At 45.6% G+C, this 12,647-nt stretch overlaps 1 protein-coding gene across 10 annotated transcripts in view; it reads right to left on the bottom strand.

The window, feature by feature from the left end:
• The window catches only part of EML5 (EMAP like 5), a 157,174-nt gene that overhangs the window by 7,225 nt on the left and 137,302 nt on the right, over positions 1-12,647 (bottom strand). For 5 of the 10 annotated variants that reach the window (XM_070469746.1, XM_020890576.2, XM_070469747.1 and 2 more), the window contains exons 32-37: positions 11,636-11,809; positions 9,895-10,103; positions 4,535-4,692; positions 2,951-3,065; positions 724-912; positions 392-564 (exon numbers count right to left, since the gene is read on the bottom strand). In XM_070469746.1, the coding sequence (XP_070325847.1) occupies positions 392-564; positions 724-912; positions 2,951-3,065; positions 4,535-4,692; positions 9,895-10,103; positions 11,636-11,809 (1,018 nt within the window). Of the gene's footprint in view, positions 1-391; positions 565-723; positions 913-2,950; positions 3,066-3,267; positions 4,693-9,894; positions 10,180-11,635; positions 11,810-12,647 lie in introns of those variants that run through there. The other 5 variants (XM_070469750.1, XM_070469751.1, XM_070469752.1 and 2 more) reach the window with 5 other exon arrangements.

The raw sequence follows: 12,647 nt of genomic DNA on the forward strand, positions 1-12,647 counted from the left end.
TTTTCCTGTGCCGTGCTGCTTGTGGTACCTTAGTTCCCCGCCCAGGGACTGAACCCAGGCCGTGGCAGTGCAAGTCCCCAGTCTTGACCACTGGGCCGCCAGGGAATCCCCTAACTCTCCCGGCTGCCGAAGGGCAGGTGAGAGAGAGCTCTCGGTGGGATGCGCTTGCTGCGCATGTCCACCGAGCGTCCCCGGGGACTTGCCGTCGCAGGCGCTGGGGGCGGTGCCCAGCAGACTCCGCATCAGTGAGGAGTCGGTGCGCACTCGAGCAGCCACGTCTCAGCGCAGTTTACGGGGGTGTGCAATGCTACAGGCACTAAGGACTTTCTCCAAATGCAAGCTGGGTCACTCAGAGAACGCGCCAGATGCCCCATCCCGCCGGCTGACTGACCTGATGTCGTGGATCGCACACCGCCTGTCTCTCTTCTTTCCCCAGATCTTCAGGGAGCTCACGAGTAAGATGATAAATTCTCCGTTTCTCATCCCAATGGCCACCATGTCCCCTTCCGGGCTGTAGCATACGGTGCGAGCGGCGTGGCCCAGGTTCACTTTGTTTAGCATCTTCTGCATCAGAACCAGGGGGGTCAGAGAGAAGGACATTGAGCGGAGAGCTTACAAAGTATGAACAGTCTCCCCCAATCCCCCACGCAGTTCTGAGATATTAAGTGCAATTTAGGACCCTGCTTCTTAGGAACCGTAACATCTTGTAAAAGCCGCACGCACTCTGTCCGCGATGTCCCAGAGCCTCACTGTCCCGTCCTCCGCAGCGGACAGGAAGAAGTCCCTGGAGGGGTGGGTCGCGAGTCCCCACACGGGGCCGTCCACGTGGCCGTTCACCAGGACGTTACACGCTGCGTTCTTCTCTCCGACTTCAATGATTTCAGCGTTCCTTGTCCCTACCAGTATCTTGCCCTGAAACACAAGTGGGGCCAAAACAGTTACTGGACCACCACAGTTGCTCCTCTTAGTGACCTAAAAATGACCTACTGACCTATGTGATGCTGCAACTTGCAGTAGAAATTTCCTCGCCCCGCAGCGGGGTTGCCTCTGATAAGCCCATCATAAGGTGAAACTGTCAGAAGTGCACTTAACACACCTGACCTAAGCCGCGCGCGCCTGGCCTACTGCGCACGCGCAGGACACAGCCACGCCTGTTCTGTGCCGCACGCTGGGCGCCTCGCGCCGCTCACTGACTTCCGTCCTGAAAGCAAAGGACAGCGTGGCTCTCGGTACAGAAGTGGCTGAAGCTGACCTGACTTGAGCCCTGTGGCTGCGTGGCTGGCTGGGAGCTTGGCCAGCTGTGCTGCCCTGCACCACGACAGGGCTGGGCCAGAGACTGCTGGCTGGGGAAGAGCACGGTTAAACATTCGAAGTACGCTTTCCACTGAATGTGTATCACTTTTGCACTATCTTAAAATCAAAAAACCTTAACATGCGGACACTCGGCATGTCTGGCCTTGTTCCCAGTTACTGGCATAAAGCTCCTAAAAGTGAAAGTCGTTCAATCATATCTGATTCTGTGACCGCATGGACTGTAGCGGGATTCTCCAGGCCAGAATACTGGAGGAGGTTGCCATGCCCGCCTCCAGGGGATCTTCCTGACCCAGGGATCGAACCCAGGTCTCCTGCACTGCAGGTGGATTCTTTATCAGCTGAGCCAGTGGGGAGGCCTCTAAAGCCCTTGGATTTCCGGGGTGATGAACAAGATGGGTATCTTTTATGTTAATGAGGCGACATCTGGACCTCACGTAAGGGGGGTGGTTGCCAGCAGACCTAGCCATGTGGTTAGGAGGTAGCCTGGCAGTTTCACTCTCTCTCTCCCGCACCTAGGGGATGGGAGAGGGGCCAGACGTTGACCAATAGCGAAAGAGTTAATCATTCAAGACTGCATAAGAAGCCTCGACAGAGGCCAGGGTTTGGAGAGCTTTCGCGCAGGGGAACAAGGGGAGATGCAGGCTGAGAGGTCTGAGGCCCCACACCGTTCCATGTACCTCGGCCCGAGCAGCTCTACGTTTGCCGCGCCTGGGCTACACCCTTCCCAGTAAACTGGTGATCCAGTAAGGAACATGTCTCTCTGAGTTCAGGGAGCCGCTCGAGCAACTTAACCTGAGGAGGGGCTGAACAGCCCTCTCTCATTTATAGCCCGTGGGTCAGGGTACAGGTGGACCGACTGGCGTCTCAAGTCCAAGAAGAGCTGTGGGATCCTCCAAATGACGGCTGACCAGAGGTACAGGCATCTAAAGGGGTGTGGGGTGGGCCAGTCTGGCAGGACTGAGCCTCCATCCTCCCGTGGAACCTGACGCTTTCTCTGGTAGATACTTTCAGGATATAGTTGAATTTATGGACACGCTGGAGAATTCCTTGGTGCTGTGTGGGAAGCACTCCTGAACTCAGCATCCACACGCTGGATCTGAGTCCAAAACCAAAACAACCTACTCTCAGAGAACTTTTTTGCCTGGACTAATCTAGTAGGAAGCCAGGTATTAGCTCATGCAAAGCTTTCTATGGCCAGAGGCGCACCCCAGGAGCACTAGGCCGGGCACTCGGCCACGCTGACCACCACACGCCTCGCTTCTCCAGTCGTCCGAGTTTTGACGCTGACTGTGATATCTTAGTCTGAAGATCTCCAAAGAGGAGTAAGTGCATTGGGATATGGGAAGAAAGTATTGAATTTTAGTTAAAAGTAACTATAAATAAAAGTAAGCATACTTAATATTTAATAGACAGATTAAGGATAGTACATGTATGCATTTCATAAATACACTTAAATCCAACTGTCTCCCGGAGTGGATTCAGGAAAACGAGGAGCCATACAGATACAGAGCTTGGGGGACCGGCTTCTCGTCTTTCTGCAGAGCGCAGAGAAGAGGCAGGGGCGGGGAGGGGCCTCCGCTCAGCGCCGCCCACCGAGCCGCAGCAGGGGCCCGGAGCCCGCCCCCTCGCCGCGCACCTTGCCTCGGCACACGGAGCGCACGCAGTCGCTGGCCTGGCCCGTCTCCAGCCGGAAGGCGCGGCACCGCCTCAGCTCCTGGTCCCACAGCTTGACGGCGCCTCCCTCCTTTGACCTGAAAAAAGAGCCGCCCAGACCAGAAGCCGTACTTACTGTTGGCTGGCGCTTACAGGTGCTCTTTATTATAAACAAAGACTTAGCTACAAGCAGAGCACTTAAAGACGCTCCAGCCTTCACACTGCTCTAAACTTTCTATGCCAATTTTAAAACACACTGGGTCTCAAGCATTCAGTTCAAGCAAATTTTATGGAAATTAATTTTTCTGATGTAAGCATAAGTTTACTTAGGCTGTCCTCACCATATATACCTTTTACTCTCATAATACTTTTTACCGAGGAAACGTGCGAAATGATTTTCTTTTTTCTGGCCATGCCACATGGCTTGCGGGATATTAGTTCCCCCACTAGGGATTGAACCCAGGTCAAGTCCTAACCACTGGATCTCCAGGGAAGTCCCCAAAATGATTCATGGTAAGAGGAAAATGGAAATGTAAGGTTAGATAACAGGATTAGCAATGCTATGCTACAGAATATATTTTCAGGGCCAAAAGGGCACATTTCTTTCCAACTATTATTATTAAACATACTACAGTTTAATAGATTACTATTGAGTAGGAATGTGCAAGATTAGTTAAGGTGTGGAAACACAAGTGTCACAGTAATATGTGCAAAAGATAAAATATAGCCTATTTACGGTTTTTCTTTTGGAAGAGGTGGAAAATATATTCCTTTATTTTCTGCTAGACGAACTGTCTTAGGACGAAGCCATGTTCCTGCAGCACTGTCACAGTCTTCCTTTATGTGACAGGCAGACGCGGCTGCGTGTCTGTGGTTCTTTCAATGCTGTATAGGAATGCACTTACTTCCTGCTCACATACACATTCCATTTTAACAAGGATATGACTGTGTTAGTAGACAATCAGTGGTAAGTATCTGGTTTCCACTGGGAGGTTTAAAAGTCACTCAGAAAAAGGCGTCTCTTCAGACTTACATTTTGAGGTCCTGTCTTAACTTTATCTAACAAGTCTGCCTCCAGCACCAGCAAACAAGGCAAAGTCTATTTCTGGCAATCCCTCACCCTTTCTAGTCCAGCAGTGAGCATCTTATCCCTTAGTGTACAGACTGAACAAAACAGAAAGTAGACGGTCAAGATGCATCCCAAATCCCACGGCAAGGATCCCCCAAAGGTCACCAGCAGAATTCTACTCAGCAAATATTTACACAGGCAGAGAGACATGAAGAAAATCAATTCTTAACCTACAGGACAGCTACCCATGAGTATTTCCGAAAAACGATCACCCCAGTTGCTGGAGCTTAGATTTACCTACAGTGTCAGAAACACTGAGAGTGATTTAAGGCCAGAAATAAGAATCCTCAAGAAGGCACTTTCATAAAGGACACTAAAGGAGCAGCACTGGAGGAAGCAGGTCAGAGAGGCTAATCCCGTGACCGTGACGTAACCAGGAACCACAGGCATCACGACGCAGGGGTTTTCAGTGAGGCTGCGAGAAGAAAGGGGACTCACGGCCTCTCCTTGCCACCAGTGACGATCAGCCCGTCTCGAAGGGTGGTGTACATAGCAAACACGGGCCCGTTGTGAGCTCTGGCCACGGTTCTACACAATATGTGGTCTTTCCACACACAGACGTCTCCACTGACGGTACCTGTAAACGTCAAGTTATTCTGAAAAGGAGTGGGGAAGGGGAGATAAACTCATCAAAGGTTCAGGCAGAGTCAGACAGCAATTCTCTATGTCAGAGTGAGCAGTTCTCGCCCTTTTCACACAAGGAGCGCTGACGGCAGGAGAAACAGTGGGGTCAAGCGTCAGAGAGCCTGAACTCAAGGTTTCGCTAGGTTAGGACCACTTCCTTTTCCACGTCTGTTGCCTATTAGCTGGAATAACCTTGGTCAAGACTTCTAACCCCCACCAGTATCAGCTTTTTCATGTGTAAACTGAGAGCATTCACACTCTCTGAGTTCCCTTTGAATTAACAAAGCTGTGATCCTGGATTATTTCACGCCTTTGACTCGCTTCCCTCTAGTTCCCCAAGGAGTAACTTCAAAGTCACTAGTGACAGAGAGTGAAGAAAAGAATAGGAAGTGAAAATAACTTTCCTAATAGTTTTGACAGGTTTGATAAAATATTTTGTCATGGAAGGTGAAACTTATCTGTAGCAAAATGGTAGTTTTGCAGTTGTATATGAAAATTAACATTTCCCATGATTTCTTAAAATACAAAAGTCAATGCATTTCTGCAATGAATCCAAAATAAGATAAATCTGTTAAGATACCAAAAGTTTAAGAATGCTTTAGATGATTTCGAGAATTTCAATTTTGATATAGTTCATTCATGCAAAAACAAGAGAAATCAAATCCTGCATTATGTGCTATTTTGTCTCATTTTAACTTCCCTTTAAGAGCAACTCGTATAAAATCCTGCACCAAAAACTATATGCAAAGAACCAATCAGAAAATAAGGTTTGATATATACCAAGAACAAATTTTCTTTAATCTTTCTGAGAATACTAGTTTGTATGTTTAATTTCCCTACAACAATTTAATATTATTTCAAACTCCTCATATTTATCCTTAATCTCTGTAACTCACATTTGGAAAACAATGATGATACTTGTCATAGAGGAGCATCTTTAATTTATGCCTTATCTGCGACTGGAATGTTAAAACTAGCATTTTACTTCCCCTGCTCTTCTCTCAGCCCCTCATGTGGCAGTGCTTTAGTGGTTAGGTAGTTTCCAACTCTTGCAACCCCGTTAACTGTAGCCCACCAGGCTTCTCTGTCCATGGGGTTTTCCAGGCAAGAGTACCGGAGTGGGTTGCCATTTCCTTTTCCAGGGGATCTTCCGACCCAGGGATCAAAACCTGGGTCTCCTGCATTGTAGCCAGATTCTATACTGACTGAGCCATCAGGGAAAATTAGAGGATATTCAAAAAGGCTTAAACTGACTCTGTTCAGTTCAGTCACTCAGTTGTGTCTGACTTTTACGACCCCATGGACTGCAGCACGCCAGGCCTCCCTGTCCATCACCAACTCCCAGAGCTTGCTCAATCTCATGTCCATCAAGCCAGTGATGCCATCCAATCAGTTCATCCTCCGTCACCCGCTTCTCCTCCCGCGTTCTATCTTTCCCAACATCAGGGTCTTTTCCAAGGAGTCAGCTCTTTGCATCAGGTGGCCAAAGTATTGGAGCTTCAGCTTGAGCATCAGTCCTTCCAATGAATATTCAGGACTGATCTCCTTCAGGATGGACTGGTTGGATCTCCTCGCAGTCCAAGGGACTCCCAAGAGTCTTCTCCAACGCCACAGTTCAAAAGCATCAATTATTTAGTGCTCAGCTTTCTTTATAGTCCAACTCTCACATCCATACATGACCACTGGAAAAACCACAGCCTTGAATAGACGGACCTTTGTTGGTAAAGTAATGTCTCTGCTTTTTAATATGCTATCTAGGTTTGGTCATAGCTTTTCTTCCAAGGAGCAAGCGTCTTTGCAGTCACCATCTGCAGTGATTTTGGAGCCCAAGAAACTAAAGTCTGTCACTGTTTCCATGGTTTTCCCGTCTATGTGCCATGAAGTGATGGGACCGCATGCCATGATCTTGGTTTTCTGAATGTTGAGTTTCAAGCCAGCTTTTCACTCTCTTCTTCCACTTTCATCAACAGGCTCTTTAGTTCCTCTTCACTTTCTGCCCTAAGGGTGGTATCATCTGCATATCTGAGGTTATTGATATTTCTTCCAGCAACCTTGATTTCAGCTTGTGCTTCATCCAGTCTGGCATTTCACACAGTGTATTCTGCATATAAGTGAAACAAGCAAGGTGACAATATACAGCCTTGACATAGTCCTATCCCAATTTGGAACCAGTCCATTGTTCCATGTCCGGTTCTAACTGTTGCTTCTTGACCTGCATACAGATTTCTTAGGAGGCAGGTCAGGTGGTCTGGTATTCCCATTTCTTTTAAGAATTTCTCACAGTTTGCTGTGATCCACACAAAGGCTTTAGTGTAGTCAATGAAACAGAAGTAGATGTTTTTCTGGAATTCTCCTGCTTTTTCTTTGATCCAACAGATGTTGGCAATTCGATCTCTGGTTCCTCTGAGATCTAAATCCAGCTTGAACATCTGGAAGTTCTAGGTTCACATACTGTTGAAGCCTAGCTTGGAGAATTTTGAGCATTACTTTGCCAGTGTGTGAGATGACTGCAATTGTGCGGTAGTTTGAACATTCTTTGGCATTGCCTTTCTTTGGGATTGGAATGAAAACCGACCTTTTCCAGTCCTGTGGCTACTGCTGAGTTTTCCAAATTTGCTGGCATAGTGAGTGCAGCACTTTCACAGCATCATCTTTTAGGATTTGAAATAGCTCAACTGGAATTCCATCACCTCCACTAGCTTTGTTCGTAGTGATGCTTCGTAAGGCCCACTTGACTTCACATTCCAGGATGTGTGTCTCTAGGTGAGTGGTCACACCATCATGATTATCTGGGTCATGAAGATCTTTTTTGTATAGTTCTTCTGTTGTATTCTTTCCACCTCTTCTTAATATCTTCTGCTTCTGTTAGGTCCATACCATTTCTGTCCTTTATTGAGCCCATCTTTGCATGACATGTTCCCTTGGTGTCTGTAATTTTCTTGATGAGATCTCTAGTCTTTCCCATTCTATTGTTTTCCTGTTTCTTTGCATTGTTCACTTAGGAATGCTTTCTTATCTCTCCTTGCTCTTCTTTGGAACTCTGCATTCAGATGGGTATATCTTTTCTTTTCTCCTTTTCCTTTAGCTTCTCTTCTTTTCACAGCTATTTGTAAGGCCTCCTCAGACAGCCATTTAGCCTTTTTGCATTTCTTCATCTTGGGGATGGTTTTCATCATCACCTTGTGTACAATGTCACGAACCTCCATCCAAAGTTCTTCAGGCACTCTATCAGATCTAATCCCTTGAATCTGTTTGTCACTTCCACTGTATAATCATAAGGGATTTGATTTAGGTCATGCTTGAATGGTCTAGTGGTTTTCCCTACTTTCTTCAATTTAAGTCTGAATTTGGCAATAAGGAGTTCATGATCTGAGCCACAGTCAGCTCCTGGTCTTTTTTTTGCTGACTGTATACAGCTTCTCCATCTTCAGCTGCAAAGGATATAGTCAAACTGATTTCAGTATTGACCATGTGATAATGTCCATATATAGAGTCATCTCTTGTGTTGTTGGAAGAGGGTATTTGCTATGACCAGTGCGTTCTCTTGGCAAAATTCTGTTAGCCTTTGTCCTGCTTCATTTTGTACTCCAAGGCCAAACTTGCCTGTTACTCCAGGTATCTCTTGACTTCCTACTTCTGCATTCTAGTCCCCTACGATGAAAAGGAGACATCTTTTTTGGACGTTAGTTCTAGAAGGTCTTGTGGGTCTTCACAGAACCGTTCAACTTCAGATTGTTTGGTACTAGTGGTTGGGGCATAGAGTTGGATTATTGTGATAATGAATGGTTTGCCTTGGAATAGAACAGAGATCATTCTGCCATTTTTGAGACTACACCCAAGTACCGCATTTCAGACTGTTTTGGTGACTATGAGGGCTACTCCATTTCTTCTAAGGGATTCTTGCCCACAGTAGTAGATACAATGAACATTAACCCATTTTGTTATGTAACAAAATATTCACATTGATTTGCACTGTCACTTCAAACATAAAAAAGTAAATTAGAACTAAATTCTTATCTTCAAGTTTATTTACCATTGGGAATGGGCAATTGATTAAATAAGGAATTTTATATGTGAAGAAAGTTAATGTGCATGGGCATAATAATGTCAAGCATTTCAGTGTCTACATTTTTCATCCGGAAAGGAAATTACTGGTCTTGTACTAAGAAACTACATGATATTTAGCTGAAGTTTGACAGGGCATAACGAGAATTTTCAGTGTTTTTCCTAAAAAAATATAAGTTTTAAGGTTCTAGAATTATACTTCTCTTCCTTCAAGTTATCACACACCCAACATAAATACTTAAAGAAAAACAACTTAGGTTTTTGATGCACCAAAGGATTGAAAAAGCCTGGCCAGGACAAGATATTAAAGAAAAGAGAGAAAGAAAGAAAGTGTAGTTGCTTAGTCGTGTCCGACTCTTTGTGACCCTGTGGACTGTAGCCCACCAGGCTCCTCTGTCCATGGGATTCTCTAGGCAAGAATACTGGAGTGGGTTGCCATTTCCTTCTCCAGGGGATCTTCCCAACCCAGGGATTGAACCTGGGTCTGCCGCATCACAGGCAGATGCTTTACCCTCTGAGCCACCAGGGCAGCCCTCCAAGGACAGAGCAGTGTCCTATCAGCCAGAAGCCTCAGTGGCGCGGGGGTAGGCAAGAGACGGTATGGGAGCGCCCCTCCCAGGAAACCAGGGCAGGCCTATGCCCGCCCTCCTCCCCTGATGAGACACGGCCCCGAGCACTTTCAACCGCAGGACAAGCAGTGGGTTAAGATGACAGGAAGCACAGGAAATCCTAAACCAAGCACCCTCTTAAACACTGGAAAGTCATATGTCACAATTTTTCTTTTATTCTGGCAAATTATTAGGACCTCGGAGACTCAGGGTGACAGAAAGTTAGGGAAGGCTTCTGGGAATGGCCACGGCCCAAGGACTCAAGTCTCCATTGTAACCTTTCTCCCTCATTAACTTTCTTTCCCACTCCCTGACTTCTCAAAGTATCAGAACTGGAAAGATGAACTACAGGCAGGACCAGGACACAGGCTAGAATTAGTGGACTACAGTGTCATATACACAACATTCACGTGGCTCATCTATCTAAGGCAAGAAAATCCCAAGCAGTGCAAGTTTGGGGAATTCAGAGCTACACGACCACAGGCAATTTAAGAGACATACTGCACCAAACGCAACAGCAAGCATGGTCTGCATCCGGGCGTCCCGCAGAGCGTTCAGGAGCCCTTTCTTGCTGAGAAGGGCCCTCCCTGCCAGGGTCCAGAACTTGACGTGCTTCACTCCCACTGAGACAAACTGGGAGTCGGAATCTGGTCGGAATTCAGCCGCGAAAATGCGCTGGCTGTGGCCAGCTCTGCTGGTAACTCGGGCACCTGGGAACGACACAGCAGGATTTCCAGGTGAGCGTAAGAACTAAGCTGACTTCTTATAGGATGGCAACTCGGGCACCTGGGAACGACACAGCAGGATTTCCAGGTGAGCGTAAGAACTAAGCTGACTTCTTATAGGATTGAGCAGTTATTGAAAACATATAGCTCAACAAACAAGTGCTGATAGAGCAGGCGCAGGAATTCGCGAGCACCCCAGTGGTTAGGACTCGGCCGCTCACTGCCAAGGGCCCGGGTTCAGTCTCGGGGGAGCCGACTCCACAAGCCCCGTGGTGCAGCCCCGCCCCCCGCCCCTCCACACACACACACACACACACACACACACACACACACACACACACACACACACACACACACACACGGCCTGTCCCTCACACTGCTGCCTAGGAATCACGCAACAGACAATTGCCAGTGCCCACGGTCCTTTTTACACATTTTGCAAGTGATGTATGATTTAAGGAGAGCTTCATTGTAATTTAAGGGGCATTTTAGACTGTAGGAACCATTATCTTTTTTTTCTTCCATGTAGCTCTATGAATTTCACTTTTTATTTTTTCACAGTTCAGGTCTTTATTTTCTTTACGCCCATCAGGCCATGAATTCACAGGGAATGGGCTCCCACAGTTCAGGTCCCTCTCCACTGGTTCTCATGAAGTGCGCCTCTCTGGGAGGACCGGCTGGAGCTTCAGCTGAACCCACCTCCTTTTCTTTCTGGATTCCTCCTCTTTCTGACCATTTTCCTTCAGGCATCTCAGGAAGCTTTCCTGGCCCTCGGTGACTTTAAATGCTCAGCGCACACGTTAAGTCCCTGGCAAGGATCTTGCCCGTTTGTTTACAATGAAGTCAAACAGTATGCTGGGTTACATTGTAACCTCTCACATTCTGCCGTGCTGTCATTTGTGGGGCATTCCATTTTGAACAGTATCTGTTCCCTTGATATCAACAGTATCACCTTTATCCTAGATTTGCAAGGATGTGGCCAAAGGACCAACAAAGGTCCCTGTTTTCTAAAAGCCTAGAGAACATGCAGCAGGTGCGTCTCCTCTTGCCCTCTGTGTTGGTCATTCTGGCGAATTACTGGAAGATGGCAGTTCTGGCCGAAACATGAATTTCACTTTTTATAACAGCTCTGTAACTGCAAATTTCCGTCTGAAGTGTATTGAAGTAGTATTACCTTATTGCTCTTCCATTATCACTTATGACATAATTCATTTCCATTCTTCAGTAAGATCCTTTATAACCAACCAAATAATAATTACAAGACCCTTTTCTGCACAATTTCTTACTGAAAGGAGAGTGCAGTGAATCTTTTTTAATATTAGTAACTCATTAAATTATTCTTTGTTTACAATTTTACTGGGTTTTTAAAGTGGAACGCACCTACAACAGCTTTGTATGTGTACTGAGTAGGGTTGTAAGGAATAATGGTTTCAATCAGCAAGCTAATACAAATATGAAGTAGAAAATTCATTTCACCCTATTTTTATTTATTTAAATTACAAAGAGAAAAAGCCTACCTTCTTGCCATCTCCAGATGGTAACTGTGTGCTCCGGGTCCAGCCCCACAGAGAGCAGGAGCTTCCCCGTGGCGCTGAAGCTGACTGAACACACGCCCTTTGAGTGGTAGCATCTCAGTATGGACAGAGTCTGCTTGTTCACAGCGTCCCAGATGTGCACAGACGGCGCTGTGGCTAGACAGACAGAAGCCGACAGCTGTGACACATGCGTTACGAAGGTTCCCTGCCAAGGCTGACACAGACTCAAGTCTGAAACATGGGAAAGTACACACCAAAGGACTGTGTACTCAATAAAAAACAACTCAACACTAAGACTAAAGTTAAAAAAGGGAAAGGAAAGAGAAAGGAGAGACAGGGGAAAAAATACAGACTACTTCCTCAGGCCAATTACACTTTTGAGAAAACAGATTTTAGAGAAACAAATTAGGCAATCACAACTTTAAACAACTTTTCCAAAAAAAAATGCATGTTCTAGATACATGTTAAATCTTTATATAATTATGTATATTATGGAGAAATATACAAACATTACACAATAATGAAATACCAAGATATATTTATGTTATATGAAGGAGAGACCAAAAATGAATACAAATTGAGAAAGGCAGTAGGTAGGAAATCACATGAAGAGATCACAAAGGAAATTTTCAACCAAATAGACATACATCTGGTAAAAGCTAAGTGCATATCACTCTATCAGACAGTATTTCTTAAAAAAATAGGATTTTATGGGAGAAATACAACTGCTATCTTTTAAAAAATTATACTTGTTTTTTCTTTGTAGCCATTTTAACTGCTTAAAAAGATTTCCCAGTTCTCTGAATTTTCTAAGTTAAAAAAACCAGTTTTGGATTGTTCTTTTTTCATGAATGGTACCCTATGAAAAGAAACAGACTTATGTTCAGTCTCAGAACACAAGTACTTTTAGTAAAATAATTAAAACATGAAAGTGCATTTGGTTCAAATTATAAATCTTCTACAAATACTGCAAAAATAGAGAAATATTACATAT

The sequence above is a fragment of the Odocoileus virginianus genome, chromosome 6, assembly GCF_023699985.2.
Source record: "Odocoileus virginianus isolate 20LAN1187 ecotype Illinois chromosome 6, Ovbor_1.2, whole genome shotgun sequence".
NCBI classification, from domain to species: Eukaryota; Metazoa; Chordata; class Mammalia; order Artiodactyla; family Cervidae; genus Odocoileus; species Odocoileus virginianus.